The following is a 23,360-nucleotide window of genomic DNA, read 5'->3' as shown; positions in this document are numbered from 1 at the left end:
GACATGGCTGGGAGCAAAGAAAGCCTAATGAGTCAGTCTTTTTCCCACACCACTGTGTAGTGGGGTGCCTGGGGGAACCCAGGGGATGATGGGGCTTACCCTGGGTGTTGGTGGGTTTGGCCCAGGCGGGTGTGGGGGGGCCAAAGCCTCGGGGGGGACGGGCGTAAGTGGCCAGGAGGAGGCGGTAGGCTGGATTGGAGAGCAGCATCGCTGTCGGGAGAAGGAGGGGTGGGGGAGACACCGGGATAGGGTGAGACCAGGGGGGATGGACAAATGAATAGGAAACCAGAGCCTTAACTGGTATTTTTGGTGCCTGAGGCAAAGGGGCAAGAAGCACTTGCATGGACCCTGGGTGAGCAGCATGAATTATGTGCCCTTAGATAATTTTTTAAATTAATAGTATGAAAATAGTATTAAGTAATTAATATAAAGCTATTTTGAGCAAGAGGGGTAACTAGTTACTATTGTGGCTTCTCCATTGTTAAATTTTTACACCCTCTAAATTCAGATGCCCAGGAGCAAAGCCTAAATTGCCCCAAACTAGTTATGACTCTGGAGGAGACAAGGGATGGGTAGAGACCAAGAAGACAAGACAGACAGATGGAGGAGACACAGGATAGGATGAGTCTAGAAGAATGTATGGACAGGCTGACAGAGAAGACATATATTGGATATGACCAAAGAGTATGGTCCAAAGAGTTGAGTAGGGGAGATAGAAAGACAAGGAAGACATTGGAAAGACTGATGGGGATGGGATTGACTGACACCAACAATATAGTGAAAGGGGTGACCAGGAACACAGATGGACCTGGGGAAACAACAGGATAAGTTATGACATCCTGAAGGAGGCCATAGAGAAGAAGCAAGATAGAAGGTAAAGACAGAGACAATGAGAAAGAGAGAGAGAGAGAGAGCTCATAGGAGAGGGGGCAGATGGTATTAATCCTTCCCTCTGAAGGCCATACCAGAACCATTAGGGGCACTGGGAACAGGGTGAGGTGGGTTCCCACGGGGTCGAGGTTCCTGATAAGGGGGTGGCTCTCGAGGTCCTGGACGATTGTTGATGAGTACAGTGTCCCCAGGGACAGAGAGATGAACTGTCAGCTCTTCCTCTGATACTCGTCGCTCAGCCTGGCAGGAGTTGAGGGAAAATGAGAGAGCCTGGGAGTCAAAGCACACATTAGCCTCTACCACTTTCTACCTACCTAGGTTATATCCTAGTAATGTCAACTATTCCCATCAGGTAGGTGGAGTAGGGAACTTGAGTGGGAAAGACTTGAGTTCAAATCCTCAGTTCTTTCTGGTTGTGTGACACTGGGTCAAATCCCTTAACCTTTCACTCACCATCAATTTTCTCATCTATAAAATGGCTACAATAATACCTTCTATCTCACAGTCCTGTTGTGAAAATCAAATGAGATAACATATGAAAAGCACTTTATAAATACTCTGCTATTCTTATTCTCGTCTTTTGTCCTATCTTCCTTCTCACCATTCATTTCCTTTTATTCCTGGACCTTACATTCCCTCAAGACACAAACCCATCCTTGACCTTCCCAAACCCTTGCCCACCTTGCCAAGCAGCCTTCGCCAATGCTGCCTCCAGAGCATGAAGGCGATGATAAGCAGCAGCAGCAGGATGATGGCCACCAAGCAGCCAATCAGAATGGCTGTGGGGCTGCCCTCTGCTTTGGCCACAGGCTGCTGCCCCCGAGGCTCCAGCTCTGTGCAGAGAGAAGGAGAAAGAAGTCCGAACTCAAGACTAGGAATGAAAAGGAAATCGAGGATTCAGGTGGTTCAGCATAATGTAAGCTTCTCTAGAGCAGAGAGCGGTTTTTGGTCTTTATATCCCAAGGGCACAATCTGATGCATTTTATAAACATTGGTTGGATTAAATTCAAGGAGTAGGGAGGAAGGGAAGGACGGAGAGCAGGGACATTACCCAAGCTGCTGAAGTTGGTAGAAACTGGGCCTGGGGGCCACCAAGGGGCAGGTGGTCGGGTGCCACCCAAGCCTGGAGAGGATTCATTCAGAATATCTGGGGAGAACAAACAGAAAGAAAAGAGAGAGTTGGGTAAAGAAAAAGGTAAACAAGGAGAGGAGAGAGAAACAGCAAACGATGTGGGGAAGATGGATTAGATGAGAATAAAACATTCTTCTGAAACATAAGGATCAGAAATGAATTCTGGAGCAGCTGAGAGGAGGCTGTTGGGGAAGTTTGGGGTGGAGAAAGACAGACAGATGGAGAAGACACAGGACAGCAGGAGTCTAAAAGAATGAATAGGCAGTTTGACAGAGAAGGCACATATTGGGTACAACTGAAAAGTGTGGTCCAAAGATTTATGGAGACACAAAAATAGGTATCACTGCTAGCAAAACTGATCAAAAGACAAAGGAGACACAGGAAAGACTGGTGGGGGTGAGACTGACTGACAAACAATATAGAGTGTAAGGGATGACCAGGAACACAAATGGGCCTGAGGAAACAAGTGGATGAGTTATAATGGAACACAAAAGAACTATACAGGTTGAGATAGTGAGAGAGGAAGGGAGTTGGGGCAGGAGACTTGGGATGTCACTGTGTAAGAACATCTCAGGAGCAAAGGGAAGAGAAATTGCCAGATGGTAAGGACCTGAGACAATAGACAGGGGGGCATGAACAGTACTACTCCACCATAAATGGGGCTGGGAATGAAGGGTATTGTTGGGGAGAAACTTACTAGAAAGGAAAGAGATTTCACTAAAGAGCAGCCAGGACCCAGTAAAACGGAAGCGGCACTGCAGAAATCGACCTACTCGGCCCCCTAATGACACAACCACAGACCGGGCTCTGGGGTCCCCTAAACTTCCTCCTAAGGCTTGATGTACTGGTTCTCCTTCCCAGGCTGTGGCTGGGCTTCGCTTGAAGCGGCACTCCACTCCACCAGGGAGCCGGGCACCCAGGGTGTGCATGTTGTTACAGTGGACCTGAGTAGGGATGGAAGTAAATGACATAATAGCAAAGGGATCTTTCCCCATTACGTATTATATATTATATTATAATATATATTATTAATACTATATATTATTCCTTCTTTATATCATTTTCACACCTGCACCCCCACCCCCACCCCCAACAAGGCCATTATATCCTCTCTATTTGGGCTTCAGCCACAGAATTCTCACCCGCATAGTCTGGAAGACACGCAGTCGGTCAAACTCAAATTCCATCTCCACATAGCCACTGGGGAAGCTGTTGTTATTCCATCCTACATAATCATAGCCTGGCCATACTCGCAGCTCCTGGCTCTTCCTGAAGTCATCCAACCCCACCACACCATCTGCCAGTTGGCCCAGGCCTCCATATTGCAACCTAGGGTCAGGGAGGAAAGCACGGGGCAGTGATTTTTAGAAGAATGGAAGTATCTCCTAACACTCTCACCCTTCTTTGAGCTCTGGCCTCTGGACCCAACACTCTAGCCCTGTTTTCAAATCTCCAACTCTAGTCTCATCCCTCAAATGCTAGGGCTTATCTCTATGCCCCCCAGGCCAAACAGCCTTTTCATCTCCTGTCTATAGTTTTTTTTAATTTTTATTCTACATGCCCTGGACCTACTAACTCTCATTTTCCTTCTCAATTTGTTCCCTGCTCCCTCTTTCACCTTCATAATTCTCACCTATGAGTTTGTCTCCCTCCCTCAAACTAGGCCTCCAATATCTTTCAAATAATATATTTTTTTTACAATCAGCAAAATCCTTTTCTTCCCTCCCATTGAGGGAGAATTTTCCCATTGAGTATGAAAGAAAAACAAAACCCCTTTTTACAAACATGTATAGTAAGCACATTAAATTTCTGCATTGTATGCCCTAAATCTTATCCCTGCTTTTTCCTTCTTCGAAGTCCTAGCTCTACATCTTCAAGGACCTGCCTCTCTCACCCGCCAACTGTGTGTCCATCATAGGTAGAATCATTGAGATGCACCGTCTCAGCCAGGTACATAGTCTGCCCCACAGGGGCTGTGTAGGAGAGCAGTCCATCTGAGACAAAATGGAAGGAAATGGGGTTAGAGAAGGGAACCCACGTTGTTTACAACTTTTTCTTGAGTATGAGAAAAATATCGAGTCTCCAGCTTATCCATTAATTACCTTTCCAGGCTCATTATACATTTCTCCCCTTAATATACTATATGATCTAGCCAAACTGAACCTTATGATCTTCTCACACAACTTTTCCTTTCCCATCTTCCTGACTTTGCTCAAACTATCTGTCACACACTGGAATGATCTCCCTCCTTACCTCTGCCACTTAGAATCCCTAATGCAAAGCTCAGTTCATGTGCCACCTCCTACACGAGTTCTTTTTGATTCTACCAAGTACAAGTGGTACCTAGTCCATTACCTTGTATGTATTTTGCTTATAATTATATATAATACAAGTTGTCTCCCTTTGAGGGCAGGTGAGATGTTTCATTTTTGTCTTTGTATCCCCAACAGATAGCAGGTATTTTAAACCACTCATTGATTGGTAGATTGAAATGGTTTCTTTCACAACCATATTTGGCTCACTGATGCGGTTATTAGTAATTTCAATCTTTTCCCAGTGGTGAATGAGAGTGTGGTTTTACGGCTCTCTCTAAAACAAGAAACCCAAATTTTAGATCCCCCAGGAAGAGGTGCTGAACTCACCCCTCCAGAGGCAGCCATATAACTCCACTCGAAGGCAGACACTCATGACTCTGTCAGCCCTGGGGTAGAATCGGACGAGACGGGCCACCATAGGAGGTCCCAGATCCTTCAACACCACTCCACCAGTGTCCTCATTCCCTGAGATCACCTGGGATGAGGGTGAAGTAGGGATGAGAAGAGCCATAGGGCTTAGAGATGGAATGGATGAGAAAGCCAGATGCTTGGCTCAAACTCCCATACTATCTCCTCATTGACCCCTATCTCCAACCTAGAGTACCATTTTAGAGCAGGCAAGGAAGTGTGAAAGAAATACTGGACTGAGAGTCAAGAGACATGGATCTACCTCCAACTAGCTGTGTGACCTCGGGGTAAACCAGTTCATCTCACTCAGTCTCAGTGTCCTCATCTGCAAAATGAGGGCATTGGTCTAGATCAGTAGTGTCAAATTCAAATAGAAATGGGAGGTCACTAAATCACACATAAGGATCCTGGCAGGTTGCATGTTGACTTAGAAAACTACAAATTAATTTTATCCGTGTATTATTATTCGGCTACATTAGGGAGTGCTGGCCAAAGGCCTCTTGGCCTGCATGCTTGACATCTCTGGTCTAGATGATCTCTAAAATCTGCCAACTTTAAAATTTTTTTCTCTATTCTCTGTTTCTTTTTCCAACTCTACCTTCTCTTTCCCTCAATTCACTCTTTTTACCTCTCCACTACACAGAAGCTGTCTTTCTGCTCCCAGATGCCATGTATGCTCTCTATGACCCCGATATCCTCTATTACTGTCCCACACATCACATTCTATTCCCCTGCCTTTCTTCACCTCCTGGCCCCATCGGTCTTTCCAGTCCATCCATCGGTGACCATCACGAGAGTATCTAAGTCGGTAACTAGGAGAGAACTCCTTGCCCAACCCTCCAGCATGTCGTCCTTGGGTCCCCACTAGGGCCACCAAGTGTAGCCGTCGAAGGTCCACCTGCAGGTATTCTGATTCCATTGGAAACACAGGCCCTGCTGGACACCACGCCCCATCTCCATCGCTGCTCTCCAATCTAGAAGAACGAACAAAGGGGTTGAGTTAGTGTTTGGCATCCTAGGGATGAATTTCTTACTGGATTGGGCCTGCTCCCCACCCCCATTATAGTTTTACTGTTTATTATAATTCCCATTGGTTCCATGATATTTTACTGTGAGGTCTTCAGTATTAGTGAGCCTACTGAAATATCTTTCAGTTTCAACTGGGTCTTCAAAAGAAAAGAAGAGTCTGGAGGAGGAAAGTTAGAGACAGACAGGAAGGGTCATAGAAAAACTGCTGATCCCTGATTGGAAGGGCCCATGAGATGAGGGTACCTGCTATGTCGAGCAGCAGTGGAATCTGACCAGGAACTAGAGGCTGAGATGTCACTGTCAGGAATGGTTCGGTCTTGCATACCCAGGGCATAGCGGCATTTGGCTGAATGGACATAAGAGACAGAAACACAAATGAGTACCACTAAATTTCCCCCTCCAGAGATCCTCTCCCCTCAGAGAACTAGATAGCTAGCCTCCTCACCAGGGTCAAAGTGTCCCTCCATGTCAGCATTTTCAACTGCTATCAGTACCACTGGAAACAAAGACAGCAGGATAAGCAGCCCCATGGCTCCAGATCCCATAGCCCTATGGTGGAAGGAACAGCATCTCTGCTGGAAGAGAGGAGAAAGAATGGAGAGATCTCAGCTAAGAGATATAGTACAAAGAGACCAAAAAAAAGAGGGAGAGATTCTTAATCCCTAGCTTTGGAGCCCACTTTCTCCATTCTCCACTTATGTCCTAGACAGCCATCCCTCTAAGTGTCCACCCTAACCTTCATTGAATTCAAGTATTCTGTCCCCAGACTCAAAGCTAACAAGTCCTTGCCTCTATCTTTGGCCTTTGCTCCCTTTAGGTATATGTCTTCTCATTTGCAAGCACCTCTTTCTCTTAGGAATACAGGCAGTTCTAACCACTACTTCCTTCAAGCCAAAAGTACCATGGCTCCCCCATTTCTATCCAATTAGTTCTTACTCTTTCTCTGGGACCCAGACATCCTGTCTCATCACTTGCCCCTTCTCCATCTTGAAAAACAGATAGCTGTCTCTTAGGGAGACATCTGAAGCTGAAGAAAATTCAGTAGCCCTGGAGATGAGGGAAGGATTTAAAGAGAGTTTCCCCTAGGTTCCCCCCAGAAGGTAGGAGGAGTGGGGAGAAGGGACACTCCCTAGTTCCTTTGTCCTCTCTCAGCTGCTCCCACAATGCCCTGGGGCAGGAATGTAAGAGGCAGCTGAAACCCCATGGCTCTGAGACAGCAGCTGAAGGGATGGGTGAGGGGGTGGGGGTGGTAGGAGGAGAGCCAGAGGCAGGGACTAGGAAGCAGGATGCTTGGGTTCCTAAGGTGAGCATAAGTCAGAGAGAAGGGAGAGTCAGGGAGAGGGGAGCAGGCCATTGGAATCCCAGGAGTTCTGTATATTGGATTCCTGGGTCCTGTTCTCCACCCCCATCCCTTGGGAACAGCAGGGCCCTTGTTTCCTTGAGTAACCTTCATGCCCAGCCCTGGGTGAGTCATTGCTGGCGCCGAGACCAGACAGAGACTGAGACAGAGCCCCCAGCAGAGATACGGAGACACAGAACAGAAGGCACAGAAAACAGAGAAAAACACCAAGAGACACATAGAATGAAAGGTCAAGATAGAGATAGAGGTTGATTCAAAAAGACACACATAAAGACTTATACAGACACCAAGAACAAAGAATCCTGAGACCTGTAATGACCTCCATCTCTCCCTAGGGAATAGAGACACCAACTCAGACCTTGACCCTCTCAGACAGAGCTGCCCCAGAATAACCCTTCCTGTCAACCCAAAAGCCAATTATATCCCAGGATGAGGACACTCTGCCATCTTCTACTCCACCCACCCACCCCCTAGTCACTGACACACAGTTCCCTATATACACACTTGCTTTGACCCACATCCATACTGTAAACACAGGGACAGAAACAGCATCAGGTAAGCACATGTGGATCTGCATATGCATACAGACATAATCTGGAAAACATCACAGCCTGATATAGCTGACAGGTCTGAAGACTCAGACACCTTGCTACATCTTCACATAACATGCTGTAATAACAAAAATGCTGATGTGACATGTATATAGTCCTTATCATACATCACCTCATTTGAACCCACATCTTACATCCAGCTATCAAACCCATAGAGATACAGATTCACTCTCATACAGATATTAACTCTTAGCCACAAATCAGATTCTTAACAAATCGGATTTCATTAATAAGTTAACAAGAAATAAATACTGGAGGGAATAATAAAACAACAGATGCATGAACAACAATAAAATCCTAGTAAAGGAAATAGCTATTATACAAACACACAAATATTTGTGTACTCTTGTGCACAATTACCCAAGATACATCAGCTCCCAAGAAGAAGGAGCTTTAGCCCTTCAGTACATGTACAGTAGAGAACTACAGGCCCAAGAAACAGAAGGGGAAAGAAGAGAAACCTGGGAGGAAAGGGAAAAAAGTGACCAAGAAAAATAACTAAACCTTGTTTTCTCCTTACTTTTACTTCTTCTCGGTTTCTTCCCTCAAATTCAACAACTCCTGCTTTAATAATTTCCAAGTCCTCCAGAAATGCCAGTCTTTGCTCTGATCAGTCGGACCTCGGGAGGCACTTGGGGGGCTAGTGCATACACATGTACAGTAAGTGTATGGGCACCTTACAATTTGTCTAGGATTTGAACTGGGGTAAAAACTTCTGAGGCTACGATTGGTTCCAGGAGGCCCTCTAGGTCCTCAAGTACCTTTGACTCCAAACTACATAGAACAAATCCTTTTATTAGGGGATGTAAGGTATAACCATTATACCATCATTCTAAGGAAGATTGTTGAAGTAAGATTGGGTTATCGATAGATACATTAGGCTTATGAAGGTGTAGGCCCCATCTGGCTTTTTTTGTTGTTTAGTTTGGGGGCTTTTTAGTATATGATGTTGAGAGTAGTTTAGGGTTTAGGGAGAGGAGTTATCAATAAGAATGTGCTCCCTAGGGTTTATCATCCATGTTATGCCTACTCTCTAAAGGAGTATCTATCCCAGGTCTCTATTCCAGGTCCTCCTCTTTTCCTCATTGGCTCCCAAGGGTCCAAATACCATTCTATGCAAATGATTCTTAGTGTGGGTTAGTGGATGCAATACTGGACTTGGAATTAGCAAGTCCTGGGTTCAAATTCTCCCTAGGATGCTTACTAGCTATGTGACCCTGAGAAAATCACTTAGCCTCTCTTGGCTTCACTTTCTTCTGATAAGAAGGGGGTTGGAGGGGAAGTTGTATTTGATAATCTCTAATAGGTCCTAAGTTTCCTTCCAGCTCTAAAAATGTGATCCTATGATCACAGGACAAGGATGGCCAGAGGGCAAAACAGTTCTTGCCTTGGAGGAAAGGAAGAAGGGTGGCATTTTAGCGGAGGTTCTCCAGCTGAACATGCCCTATTTGACACGGGCATGAACGCCGGAACACTGAGGAACTACCCCCCAGAAGTTCCAGGATTTGTCGGTGACAGAGAAAGACGGTACCGTGACACTCTCTGTCTTGAAAGTCAGGAGGGCTCTCTTAGTAGGACAGGAAACTAGTCTGAAGGGTGGTGATTGGGACAGGGAAGCCAGACTGAAATAGTTTAATTGAACCAAGTAGCAACACCAAGCATTCTGCAAAACCCCAGACCCCAGACCCTCTCCCTTAGCTACCATGTCTCTCCTAGGACCCAGGGGTCCTACCCTATCACGTTTCTGTTCCCTCCATACCTCTCCTCCCTCCTTCTGGAAGACCCAGGCTTCCTGCCTCTTCAGTAGTTGGAGCCTGCCAAGCAGGAGGTGGGGGAGGAGAGAAAGGAGGGAGTCCAGAGAGGGAGGCGCCAGTTAGGCTCGGGTGTCAGGAGGTGGCTCCCAGGAGCAGCTGTTGGGGGGCCTTTTCTGGGGAGAGTATCCAAGAGCTGGAGCTTCTCAGGACCCAAGGAGCAAACTCCCTCCTCCTCCAGTTCAGCTAACCTGTTTGCCTTCCTTTTTTCCTTCCTTCCCCTTACCTTTTTCTTCTCTCTTCTCCCTGTTCCCTTTCCCTCTCTTTTCTCTTACACTGCCATCTGCCGCTCCTCAATTCCTCCCCACCCCAGTGTTCTCTGCGCTTGCCTTATATCTTTTCCACTCCTTTTATTTCCCTCTCTCATCACTGCCCTCCTTTACTCTAGCCCTTCCCTGGCCCCTAGGACTCCTTTCCCACTCCACTGATTCCATTTCGCATCTATACTGGCCACTCCCCTCCCCAGCCCCTCCTCTCCCTTCCCCCACCTCTCTGTAGGCTTCTACTGCACTGCACCCAGCTCACACCCAACATTTATGGTCACCCCAACCCACCTAGACCTAGACCCCATAACTTTGCAGCTCTTCTGCTCTCTAATGTTTCCACTTTCCCCTTCTCCCCCAAACAGAGGACTTAGAGCTGTGATGTCAAAGGCAGAGAGCCAGGCTAGAAGAGGTAATCTCTTCTTTCTGGCTCCTCCTTTTCTGGGCTCAGTTCCAAAAGAGGGGTGTGAGCTGGAGAGGCCCCCAGGGCAGGTGGGAAGGAGCAGGTTCTTGCAGGCCCAGCCTAGAACTGAGCACGAGGAAAGCACGGAGTGGGGGAGGGGCACAATGTCCCACCTGCCTGTCCCTTTCCTAGCTAACTTGCCTTTCTTTGGGATTTCGGGGTCCTTTCTCCTAGCCATATAATCTCATTTAACATCATTTCACACCCTTGGCTTCTGTTACAGACAAAAGTATCAGTATCAGTCTACTAGTCAACTAAACATTGGTTCTTCCACTCTTTCTGCCCTACCAACTTTTACCACCACCACTCCCCAACCAGAGGTCCCAGCTCCAATCAGGTTAAAGCACCTTTGTGTCCATTGCCTGATTCTCTTCTGCTTCCCATCAAACCAGAGTCCAGGTATCCTGACCCCAGCAAGCCCAACCAGACACTGCTTCTGGGAGCAGTATCTGTTGGTAACCCCAGGATCTCAACAGAGTACTGTCTAAATATACAACCCTGGGACAGGGAAAGTGAGAGAATGAAAAGAGTAAGAGATACAGGGAGAGAGAAACACACAAAGTGAAGAATAAATGTTGAGAAAGAAGAAAATGAAGTAGAGAAAAGGTAGTCTCTTATCTGGACTGACGGAAAGAGGTGAGAGGAAAGAACACAGGGTGAAGAGGGGAAGATCCATTCTGCCACACTCTTGGACACTCACCTTAACCAGGTTCAGACCTCCTCCCCCACCCCTACGCACACACAGATACATACACGATCCTACACGAACATACCGGTGATACATATTCCCCTCAATAATTACGTAATCAGAGAAAAGTTCACACCTGTTCAAAGAGGCACACAGAGATAACAAATCTCAAGATATGAATGTAAAGTCCCAATCAGAAACTGGTACGGAAAAGCAGACAGGAAGACATAAAAAGGCTGACACTCTCACACCTGAACACAAACTCCATAGCATACACAAACACAGATAGACATATATACCCCCTTCCCACCCTATACGTTCCACCCAAAGCATTCATACCACTCCAGGGAAGAGATCGGCAGGCAGATGGGGAAACTGGGTTCCCAGAGAGGCCAGACAAGGAGGGGTAGGGAGGGGGGTAGGCGGACCTGAGCAGGAGGGAGGGGCTAGGTCCTAGAATAGGTAACCACACCTCAGCCTCCACCCCCATCCTCCTTTTCCAGGGGGCTGGAGATGACTACGATCCTGGCAGGCAGATGTAGCAGCAACAACGAGAAAGGGAAACTCCAGTGAGGGAGGACATAAAGCCAGAGCCAGACTTTTCAGGAATGGAGTTTGAGCCCCTTGCACTCCATTGAGACATTCCCCACTCCAGATCAATATTGACCCTGGACTCATGATAAGGTAATGCCAGACAGAGAGGGGTCAAGGCAGGAAAGGGAGATCTGGGAAGACTATAAACCTAGCATGGCCCCAGTCCCCTAGCAGTCCCTGGGCTAAGGTACTCAGTCATCTTAATTCCTTCCAGAGCACCCCAGCCTAGGGCCAGGGGACTGGGGGTAGACAGCCTGTGGAGGGGGGAGAGAGTGGGAAGGGGAAGTATGCTGTGCCAAGCGGAGTCAAGTGACAAGGGAAAGGAGGCTGGAGCCAACTGGAATGTAAGACTGGAGCCGAGATTCCCAGGGGCGGGAGAGGGGAGAGCCCAGCAATACAGATGGCTCCAGAGCAAGCCAAAGGACCCCAATTTCCCCATAAGGAGAGTCTTGATGTCCTCATTTCCACCTCCCTAGAGTCCCCATAGCCTTTCCACCCCAATTTAGAGGTTCCCAAGTCATCATCCCAGGACCTTTTTCTTTCCCCACAAGCCCTCATGTCTTTGTATCATCTAAATTCCCCTGAGGACCCTATGTTTCTCCAATTCCACACAGCCACATCTCATTTGCTAGGAGTTCCCATGTCCTTGGCTATCCTCATCTTGCCAGGCAGTAAGCTTCAAATGGCAATTTAGAATAGGAAAAGGAGCAGGACTAAGTAGGTCCAAAGTCCTAACTAGCAGTGTGACCTTGGGCAAGTCATACCTAAAGTAGCTCTGTGGGCCTCCATTTCCCCACCTGTTAAAGGAGATGATTGGACTAGATGATTTATAAGGGGTCCTCTGGCTCTAGCAATCTATGAATTTACTGCCCATGGGGGACAGCACAGCTGTGTCAGGGAGAGCAACTGGAGAAGCTGAAGGCTGGGGAGGGGGCAACAGGAGAATGAAGCTCCCAGCTCAGCAGACCACCCAACCACTGTTGGGAAACATCAAGAAGAAGGAAAGATCAAGCTGGATGGACCTCCCATAATAGGCTAGATTTCCTCCTGGAGATGCAGCTGGCTCTGGGAAGAAGCAGGAAAACAGCTGGGGGGACAGAAAGCAAAGGAGCCTTCATATAAAAGGTATTTGGGGGTGAAGGTGGGGGAGGTTGGTAATAACCAAACTGGGAAGGCCTGATACTTAGATCACTGAACCATGCTCTGGTCCTATTGTGAAAGAAAATGAAAATAAGAATCATAGATAAAGGAGAGGAGTTTGGGGGGGGGGGTCACTAAAATGGGGAGATAAAAAACTGAAAGGAAAAGGAAAGAGCCTCTTGGCTGAGAAACAGAAAGGTGAGAAAGAAGGAGGGGATGAGTCTGGGGATCCTAAAGAAAAGTGGGGAAAAGAAAAGAGGAAGATGCAAAGGAACAACTGAGGGAGGTAGGTGTGGAGAAATAGGGTAAGGCTAACAGAATTCTAGTAAATTTCAGAGGACCACGTTAGTGCTGGTGAACACAAAAAGCACCTGTTTTCAGGGAAATTACAATCTAAAAAAAGCTATAACATACACAAATATCTATAAATACAAAATTACTTTAGTGAAGTAAAAGAGAGAAGTGAAAAGAGAAGTAAAGACAAAGATGTGAGGAACTACATTCTGGTGTGGGGAGCAGGGAGTAAGAGGAGGAAACAGGGAAGGCTTCATCCACAAAGCAACAGTTAAATTACACCTTAAAGCATGAGGAAGAATTCAACAGAGGGGAAAACATTCCAGGCATAGAATACCCTGTGAGTATAAGCACAGAGGTAGAAAATTCCAAGCCACTGTACAGTGGGTCCACTCTGATTGCTGCATAAAATACTCCAAGGGGGAGGGGAGGGAAGTAGTATAAAAGAAGACTAAGATGGATGAGTGGTACTAAATGGAGGTTCTTGAATATTAAGGAGATTGAACTTTGTAGATAATAGGAAACCATAGGAAGGTTTTGAGCAAAGGAGTGACATGGCCAGTTCAATGTAAAAGCAAGATTAGTTTAATAACCCTTCGAAGGAATGACTGAAGGGAGAGGATAGTAAAAGCGTGAGAAACTGAAAAAAAGGGGGTGTGTATAAAATAGATGTATGGAGAGGGTAACCAGAACTGAGGGAGAGAAACATACAAGCTGAGGAGCAAGGGAAATGAAAAAGTCACTAGAAGCAAGAAAGGGAGTGATGGAACACAGAAGATAGGGAGACTAAGAGAAAAAAGGGGAAAGATGAAGGATATTGAAGTGGAAGATGAGGTCACATAGATCAGAAAGTCCACAACCTAGTAGCATCCTACCCACCTCAGCTCCCAACCCCCATCCCTTTCCCTAGCACAATTCTCCACACCCTAACTATTCCACATTCCCTATTCCTAATAGGCCCCGTTTCCCCTCCCATCCACTCCTGCTACCTTCTTTCCCCATCCCCAATCTTCTCTCCCCTCCGCCCTTCTCTTCCAGGCAGTGACTTGGTCTGTCCCTCCCTTTCTGTCTGTCCTTTCTCCCAGAGAGGGACGTCCAAACCGCAGTCCTTCCAACCCCCAGATCACTCACCTCTTCATTCCCCCACCTCTGACCTGTGGCTGGGCTCAGGGATCCCCTGGGTCCTTTCCGTTTAGGCCCAGAATTTGGAGGGGGGGGTGCCTGCCGTGGGGCCCGAGGGCCTCCCGGTTCCTTGGCTTTGTCCACTCAGGGCGGTGCTTAGTCCCAGCACAGGATCCTGGGAGCAGCTGCCCCGACCAGCTGCGGCCGGCTTTGTGGTGGTCATGGCAACGCCAGTCCCATACCCCTCTTCCAAGCCTTCTCAGCCCCCGCTGGGAGAGTAGTGCTAAGAGCCAGGCAAAGTGGGGGAGGGCAAGGTTAGGTGGAGAAAAGCCGAGTAAGAAAGGAGGCTGCATGGGAAAATAGAACAACAACAAAACAGCTAGACAAAGCGACAGCTTGAACAAAGGGAGATTTTTTTTTTTAAGAGGCAGAGATGTGAGGATACAACATGTGTGGCCCCTTTTATTCAGTCAGCAAGATAGGGCAGCTGTAGGACTGGCACAGGTAAGGGATGCAGGTGAGAATCCATTCTATGGGCTGAAAGGAGCAGCCTTTGCACAGAAGCAGAGACTGGAATTTGGTGGTAATGCACAGTAGGGATAGCAGCTCACAGAATCACTGATCAGAGACAGAAGGGGCTGTCAAACCTCTCTACCAGGAATTTTCCAACATAGCAAACTCTACAAGTGGCCATCCAAACGCAGATGAGAGATCTTCAATGAGGAGGAACCTTCCTCCTTCCAAGATAGCCTATTACACTTTTGGTCAGTGTTCATTGTTTGGAAGTTTTCTCTAAATCAAAACTGGAATTTGAATCTTTGCAACATCCATGCATTGGTCCTGATTCTGCCGTCTGTGGCCAAACTAGACAAGTCTAATCTCTCTACCACATGATAACCTTTAAAATACCAGAAGACATATATTAAGTCTCCCAGAGGCTTTCCTTTTGGCTTCACACGTCATCCCTGGAGAGTTTGTTCTTTGACTCTGAGTTATAGAAAACCAGAGTCACCTGAGTTCTATGGTTTATGTCTGAGCCCTAGTGGATAGACAGGGGTAGTGCTTAAACAGGGGCCCCAAAACCATAGTGAGGAAAACGGGGCCAGCAGGTGATAAAATCTCTCAACAAACTCTGAGGGGTCAACTCTAGGCCTGTTTATGCCCACAAACAATGTCATCATCGGTATTTTTTATTGTAACTATAGTTTCTGTATTTTCCAAGTCAAAATACCATTTCCTAGGTCCTACTTCCCTATGAAGGATGTCTATTAGAATATAAGCTTCTCCCCAAAGAGATCAAAGAAAAAGGAAAAGGGTCCATCTGTACATCAATATTTGTAGAAGCTCCTTTTGAACTATAAACAGAAGATGCCCGTCAGTTAAAAGATGGTTGAACAAATTATGGTATATGAATGGCATACAGATAAGTAATGGTATATGTAATAGTATTATACCATAACAAATAATGAGTGGGATGTTTCTGAGAATTCTGGGAAACTTATATGATTTGATGCAAATTAAAAGTGAGCAAAACTTTGAAAGAGCTTTTGGAAGACTGATTCATTCGATAACCAACCATAAGTCTTGAGGATCAGTGAGTGATGCAGAATGCTACTCACTTCCCAACTGAGAGGTGATGGAATCAAGGTACAGAATGAAACATACTTTTGGACATTGAAAATGTGTAGATTTATTTTGCTTGACAATGCTTATTTGTTACAAAAAAGATTTGGTTTTTGGTTTTTGGAGAACGGGGAAGCTAGCAATAGCATTGCTTGGAGAAAGAAAGGAAAAAAGAAGAAAAAAGGGTCTTTAAAGCAGTTTTTTTAAAAATACAGAAGAGATCAAAAGAAAATACAGAGAACAGTTATCATTGTAGTAAAGGTACTCAAAACTATGCCATACAATGATCAATATAATATTCTCAGTTTCTTTAGCCAGAAGACAGAATTTAGGAGGAATAGTTAGAAAGGTTGTTGTCTTTGAGTTGTCCTCTGATCTTTTAATTGTCAAATGCGGTGGCCTTTTCTCAGTCCTCCTTGACCTCTGGGCAGCACTTGACAGTTTTGATCACCCTCTATTCTTGGGCATTTTAGCTTCTCTGGTTTTTTTGTACCACTGCTTCCGTGGCTTTCCTTCTAATTTTCTTCTACCGCTCTTTCTCAGTCTCCTTTAGAGGTTCATCATTCTTTATCATGCCCTTTAACAGTAGATGTACCTCTAAAGCTCTGTCCTGGGTCCTCTTCTGTTTTTTCTCTATACTTTCTCTCTTGGTGACTTCATCAACACCCATGGGTTTAATTATCATCTCTAATCTGATGACTTCTAGATCTATACATCTAGCCCTAATCTTTCTCCTAAACTTCAATCCCACGTCACAAACTGCCTATGAGACATTTAAAACTGTATTCCCATAGGCATGTCGAATTCAATATATCCAGAACTCATTAACTTTTTCCCAAAACTCACCCTTCTTCTAGCCCTATATCTATCTAGGATATCACCATTTTTCAGCTCAAGTTAACAACATCTAACAACATTTTCACTTGTTATTCTCTTACATATCCAATCAGTTGCCAAATCTTGTCATTTCTATCTCCACAGTACTTGTCTTATCTGTTCCCTTTTCACTTACCAGGCCACCACCCTCATTCAAGCCCTCATAACTTCTTGCCTGAACTATTTCAACAGCTTCTTAATTGGTATATCTGCCTCATCTCTCCCAACTATAACCTATCTTTCAAATAACTACTAAAGTGATTTTCCATGCCACTCCCCTACTCAATATTCTCCAGACGCTCCCATTACCTCTAGGACTAAATGTAAATTTCTCAGTCTGGCATTTAAAGCCCTTCATAATCTGCCCCCAACCTACCTTTCCAGCTTTATCATATATTAGTCCCCTTTAACATCCAGCCAAACTAGCCTTTTTATTCTTCTTTAGGATAAAGGCACTTTATCCCCCATCTCAATGCCTTTGAATTTCCCATCCCCCATTTCTATAATGTACCTTCCCCTCTTTAAAATCCCTAGTTTCCTTCAAGGATCAGATTAAATACTATTTTCTACAGTAAATCTTTTCTGTCCCCTCAGTCACTAGTACTTGAATAAAATTCAAGATTTTATCTTGAATCTGTTTTGGATATGCAATGCCTGGCATATAGTTGGTGTCATTTGTCCTTCATTTTGAAGGGCCAATATATAGAAATTTTTTATATTTAAGTAATTTATGTTTAAGTGAAAGAGTTGTACAAAGTCATCAGTTTCACTTTCTCTTTTTTATATAATATTTTATTTTCCCCAATTATATTTTAAAAGAACTTTTAAGATATTTTAAAAAAAAGTTTTGAGTTCCAAATTCCATGACCACTCTCTTCCAGAATAATCACAGTTCAGTGGCAAGGCAAAAGTCAGAACAACTAGAGATGGCCTGAGATGCAGTGAATGACCTTGGAGTGGAGTCTTTGATGTCTGATCAAGCTCTAACTACTCCACAGAGCCCACTTCAGCTGCCTTCATGGCCTCTGGAATAAATTGTCCTCATCTTTCCATTGCACTGGGGAAAGTCTTCACATGTTTGTGGTAGACATCCTTCTAACTCACCAATGGATTTGAGGTCAGTCAGTTACTGTCAACCTGGTCTAGCCCATCTGCCAAGATGGTTTTACCAGAGTGTGACCACTGCACATGCTACATACAGCTTCTTGGACCCACGTGTGAGAGTTGGGTCAAAGATGGGAGCATCCCTGAAAACAGCCCTCACACCAAAGGTACTACTCCTCCCTGAATATCCCATGTATCCCTCGCATATAGTATGTGCTAAATAAATTCTTTATTTATATTACCTATCTTTGTGTGTGTGCACGTGTGTGTGAATGTGCTGTGTCTTCCCAAGACTGTAAGCTCCTTGAGGGCACAAATTATTTCACTATTATCTTTCTATCCCTAAGACCTAGCATAGTTTCTGACACACAGCTATCCATTAACATTTGCTGATGTAGTATTTGAAGGGCTATAATGTTGAAAAATATATTAGACTTGTTCATTGGTGGACCCAGAGCTATAGGTAAAAGTTACAGGAATGAAATTTAAGGCTTAATATGGAAAAAATTTCTAGCAATTCAAGCTGGCCAAAAATGGAATTCATTGCCTTTGAAAACAGTTACCTCAGAAAATCATCCTGATTGCTGATTTTCAAAGGGACACTGGCTGACCATATGTCAAAAGGAATTCTTGATTCCTTAACAGGATGGGTTAAATGCTTTCCGGGTTCTCTTACAGTTCTGAGTTTCTGTAATTACCTTGTGAGGTAGATAGGAGAGGATTTACTCATCACCTTCTTACCAATGCAAAAATAGCTATCTAGCCATATAGAAAGATAACTATTTTGGTGCATTCATAAAGGAAAGTAATGCCAACTGGAAAGGGTATTGATCTGGAGTCACTGAAGTCTGACACCCAGCTCTGCCACTTAATACCTGGATAAAATTAGTCAAGTCACTTAACTTCGCTGGGCGTCAATTTCTTAATCTGTAAAATAAAGGGTTTGGACTAGAAATCAGGAGTGGGGGAACCCATGGCCTCAAGGCCACAAGTAGGTCCTCGAGTGTGACCCTTTGACTGAATCCAAACTTCACGCAACAAATCGTCCTTAATAAAAGGATTTGTTCAGTAAACTCACTGACTCAGTTAAAAGGCTACACCCGAGGACCTAGAAGTCTACACGTGACTTTGAGGCAGCAGGTTCCCCACCCCTGCACTGGATGATATCTAAGAATCTTTCCTGTTGTAGACTTATGAGTTCATCACTATAAGGGTCCCACTCTCAACTTGGGTAATCCTTATCCATTTTTTTCCCACAGATCTTCCAAAGAGAATTGACTCAATGAACTAGAGGCTTTTCTCTTATTGACTTAATATCTCACTGTGCATCCATATACAACATGCCTAGCACAAGGTAAGCACCTAATGAATACTTGTTTCCTTCCTTCTTTCCTCCCTCCCTTCCTTCTACTACTCAAGCTCATTCTAGCTAGGCTACCTCCAACATGCCTTGAGCATGTCTTTTATACAAATTCTTTCACAAAAGTCACCTTTGGTAGCCTGCTACAACCTGCTTATACTCGGTCTCTCACTGTTCTTTTCTTCTCACAGGTTCCACCCAACATTTCCCATGTTCCTTCCAGCTATAAATTATATTATTTTATCTTAATTCTTCTGAGATCATGGCATTCTATCATTCTTAGCCCAGAGCACTCTATGCTGGAAGTCACATATTAGACAGGATGAGAAACCAAGTCTCCTTACTTTGAGTCACCAAATAGTCAATCAGCATTTATTAAGAGCCTACTAGGTTATCAAGCACTGTGCTAATAAGCACTTTACAAATATTATTCCATTTGATCCTCACAATCTTCGGAGGTACATTATATTATTATGTCTGTTTGTACAGTTGGGAAAACTGAGTACACACAGCTACTGTCTTCATCCAGATTTGAATTCAGACCTTCCTGATTCTGGGCTCAGTGTTCTACATACTGTACTGTGTACAGTTTAGCTATTCAGGTCTATTGGGGAAGACAACAAGCAAACAACGATTTACATGCTATATACAGATATCTGTACCTGTATATGTAGATACTTGTCTAAACAATATACATGTATAGGTAGACTTATCTGTATATATATCTATCTAGTTATCTATATGTGTATATTTGCAAACATATGCACAAGATAAATACCAGATCAGTTGGGGAATAGTCTGAGAAAGAAGGCACTAAGATTAAGGAAGACTGGGAAAGGTTTCTTGCAGAGGGTGTTTGAAGGATGCCAAGAGGCAGAAATGTGGAGGGAGAGAGTTCCAGACATGGAGGAGAGCCAGTGAAAATGCTAGGAGTGGGGAGATGGGAGCGTGCTGTGACACAAACAGCCTCCTTTTAGGCTCCCTTTCTTCTAGATTCTTTATCACCCTTCTAAAACTGATGGACTAGGTTACATCTCATAAAGAAGAAAACTGGGGAAGAATACAGAATGAGGGGGAAAAAAAACCAATTGACACTAGAACTATAGACCATAACTAATTCCCTGGGGTGTGCCTCCCTCCCACAGTCCTTTGTCTTTCTCCCACTCTCCAGAATAGCTCCGCAGTGGCAGGGGCTGCGGCCAATGGCTGAGAAGCAGTTTCATTTATGAGCCTCAGGACCCCTGACTCTTGAGGTCCCTGCAATGACCCACGTGCGACCGCAAGATGGCGAAGCAGTCCGGGTAAACCTACTGAGCTAGAAGGGAAGGGTGTGAAATGCGAAGGAGATAAGGACTCGGGTGGGTCTGAGCTCAGGTTTCCTGGGAAACCTGCTCCTTGCCTAAATTAACTGGTTCTGAGCTGGACTGAGCATGGCTCAAGTGGGGGCGTTGGGAGGATTGTGGCTACCTTGGCCAGGGCATCGAGAAACGTGTGGGTAATTGAGCAGACTCCCGGGACTGAGCGCGGAGCCTTGTGGTTTGCAGCGAGGCGAAAGCAAAGAGGCAGCTCTGTTCTTGCTCTCAAAGAGCTGACTCATCTCACGGGGTGGCTTTGTTCGTGCTACGCGCGGCAAAAACGCCTATGAACGATTACAAAGCAACTTTTTCAGCACTTGCAAAATAATGTAGCTGATGCAAAGGACACGGGGGAGGAGCTAATAATACTTGGGTATCCACATCCAGCAATGAAGCAAAAAGCAAACGTTTGCTAAGCTCAGCATATCTCTCCCCTTTGTGTAGAGCACTGACTGTGTGAGGTGCCGGCGGGGTCCCTGCCTTTCTGTAGTGGAGATACACAGACACAGATACAGTGTTATAAAAGCACATTAAAAGCACATTGAGAGATTTTTTAAAAGGCAGGAGCAAAAACAAAAAGTACAATCCTTCTTCCACACAATATACATTCAAATTCTTGACGACACTTGTATGTGTGTGTGTTCATTCTTCGTTGAGAAGAAGACCATGCCATCAGAGAAATAATGACATGACTTGCACTTGACTTTGTTTTGAGTGAGGGAGAGCTGTGCAGGTCACCAGCCTCACTTCTCCTCCAGAGCCATCTGAATCCAGTAACTAGATATTCATCAGGATGACTGGAGATGACCCAGGATGAGGCAGTTGGGGTTAAGTGACTTGCCCAAGGTCACAGAGCTAATGAGTGTCAAGTGTCTACTTATTGATTAGGTGGAGCAGTGGATAAAGTTCTGGACCTATAATCAAAACCCTCAGGTTTTTTCAAATTTTTCAAATCTAGATTCAGACACAAGTTATGTCACTAGCAAGTCACCTTGCTGACTGGTTTTTTCATCTATAAAATGGGGAAATAATAGCATTTACCCACCAGGGTTCTTTTGAGAACCAAATGAGACAATGTTTGTAAAGGCCCTGGCATATAGTAAGTGCTAGCTATTATTATTATATGCCCCACCCCCAACCAACCAATTCTTCTTCAACCCAGTCACATCAATGCTACAGATCCATTTTATATATGTGTGTTTGTATGTGTGTGTGTGCATACACACACATATACACATATAAAATTGTGACTATAATAATATATGTGACTATAATATAATTATATATAATATATGAATATATTATAATATAATAATACACATGTCTTATTGTAGCTATTTTAAAAAATACATCAGTGATTTTCATTGGTGTAGGGAACTTCCTGTGAAGAAACTCCTTCTACTAATGTAGATAGATAACTGTTATGTAATTTAGAGGGTTAGAGAGTAGCCTGGGAACATTGAGAAGTTAAGTGATTGGCCCAGGTTCTGACCAACACTAAGTGTCAGAACTTAAGGCAGGACTTAAAGTCATCTTCTTTTATCCAAGGTTATCTCCTTATCCACTTCTCTACCCTGCAGATACACCATCTAAACTGACCTATTGACCGCTCTTCAAACAGCAAGCCTAATGTTAGATTTTTAAACAGATAGTATGTGATCACTTAGAAAAGAAAATGGTGAGCACTAGGAGTTCATATAGGTTCTCTCAAACAATTCATGTTGAAATAACTTAATTTTCTTTTTTGCAAAGAGTTATCAGACTCACAGATTAGGATCTCATATGTATTTTGATTTCAGCAAGAAATTTGATAGACTTTCTAATGATGTCCTCCTGAATAAGGCGGGTCTCCAGAGAGTAGCTGCTCGCTCATGTTCTAGGACAATTGTCAACCTGATTAACCCTATGCACCCCTTCTCAAGATAACATTTTAAAATTCATAAAATAATATACAAATGTTTGTTAAGAAAATCAGTTAAATTGAAATAGTTCTCAAAACATATTTTTAAGTTCTCAGGTTAATCATCCCTGCTATAGGATATCCAATGGGTAGTTACTTCTAACACTTTCTTTGTATCACTTCTTCTGACCACCATGTGAATGCTTGCCCTGTGTGAGTTCTACATAAAAGTCTTTTTAACAAGCATACATTTTGCATGTGAACAACATGGCCAAGCCCATCAAAGTTGTGCTCTCTGAAACAGAGTTTGAATGCTTGGTAGGTTGGTTCTAACAAGGACCCCAATGTCTGGTACCTTATCCTGCCAAGTGATCTTCAGAATCTTCCTAAGACAATTCATATGGAAGTGATTCCGTTTCCTGGCATGGCGTTAGTATACTGTCCAGGTTTCACAGGCATGCAACAATGAAGTCAGCATCATGGCTTTGTAGACTTTCAGTTTGGTGGTCAGTGTAATAACTCTCCTCTCCCATACTTTCTTTCAGAGCCTCCCAAATACTGAACTACAACTGGAAATGCATTTGTCAACCTCATTATCAAAGTCTCTCTTCAGAATTTTGGAACTGTTTGTGTGATGTGGGAGACATTGGCAGTGGACCGCTCGGTATGGCATGCCCACGTCAGAGAAAATGCTGTGCTCTATGAACAAAGCAGAATTGAAACAGCTCAAAGGAAACCTAAGAGGTGCAAGTTTAGGGTATCCACCTCAAATGTTCACATGGACTATTTGTGCCCGACCTGTGGTAGAACATTTTGAGCTTATATTGGTCTGATCAGCTATAGTCAGACACATTGAAACTTGACTCTAGCATAGTGATGTCATTCTTGGTCCTCTTTGGGAACGAAGGACAACACCCAACCAACCCACCTTCTAACACTAACTCATGAACCCTAATGTTACTCTAATGTCATTATTTCCTTTTTTAAAATTTTGAATAAAGATTGCCTTTCCAAAGTCAAA

The 23,360-nt window shown here is 44.4% G+C and overlaps 1 protein-coding gene and 1 long non-coding RNA gene across 8 annotated transcripts in view; one reads left to right on the top strand and one right to left on the bottom strand.

Moving 5' to 3' along the window:
• The window catches only part of DDR1 (discoidin domain receptor tyrosine kinase 1), a 20,631-nt gene extending 6,298 nt beyond the window's left edge, over positions 1 to 14,333 (bottom strand). The window contains exons 1-12 of one of the 6 annotated variants that reach the window (XM_072637469.1): positions 14,131 to 14,333; positions 6,221 to 6,347; positions 6,019 to 6,121; positions 5,492 to 5,720; positions 4,666 to 4,813; positions 3,918 to 4,017; positions 3,166 to 3,352; positions 2,721 to 2,967; positions 1,943 to 2,038; positions 1,573 to 1,724; positions 966 to 1,131; positions 100 to 210 (exon numbers count right to left, since the gene is read on the bottom strand). In XM_072637469.1, the coding sequence (XP_072493570.1) occupies positions 100 to 210; positions 966 to 1,131; positions 1,573 to 1,724; positions 1,943 to 2,038; positions 2,721 to 2,967; positions 3,166 to 3,352; positions 3,918 to 4,017; positions 4,666 to 4,813; positions 5,492 to 5,720; positions 6,019 to 6,121; positions 6,221 to 6,320 (1,639 nt within the window). In that variant the 5' untranslated portion in view covers positions 6,321 to 6,347; positions 14,131 to 14,333. Of the gene's footprint in view, positions 1 to 99; positions 211 to 965; positions 1,132 to 1,572; positions 1,725 to 1,942; positions 2,039 to 2,720; positions 2,968 to 3,165; positions 3,353 to 3,917; positions 4,018 to 4,665; positions 4,814 to 5,491; positions 5,721 to 6,018; positions 6,122 to 6,220; positions 6,351 to 11,310; positions 11,493 to 14,130 lie in introns of those variants that run through there. The other 5 variants (XM_072637474.1, XM_072637470.1, XM_072637468.1 and 2 more) reach the window with 5 other exon arrangements.
• LOC140522300 (uncharacterized) lies at positions 12,466 to 23,360 on the top strand. 2 transcript variants are annotated; one of them, XR_011973271.1, is made up of 3 exons: positions 12,466 to 12,690; positions 18,984 to 19,078; positions 22,885 to 23,360. It is a non-coding gene; the product is annotated as an uncharacterized lncRNA (long non-coding RNA). The 2 variants fall into 2 exon arrangements; XR_011973270.1 differs by lacking the exon at positions 22,885 to 23,360 and adding an exon at positions 20,256 to 20,385 and having other exon boundaries at positions 12,603 to 12,690.

This window comes from Notamacropus eugenii, chromosome 2 (genome assembly GCF_028372415.1).
Source record: "Notamacropus eugenii isolate mMacEug1 chromosome 2, mMacEug1.pri_v2, whole genome shotgun sequence".
Classification (NCBI taxonomy): Eukaryota; Metazoa; Chordata; class Mammalia; order Diprotodontia; family Macropodidae; genus Notamacropus; species Notamacropus eugenii.
The sequence above is the reverse complement of the archived record's forward strand: the minus strand, read 5'-3'. Positions and strand labels throughout refer to the sequence as shown.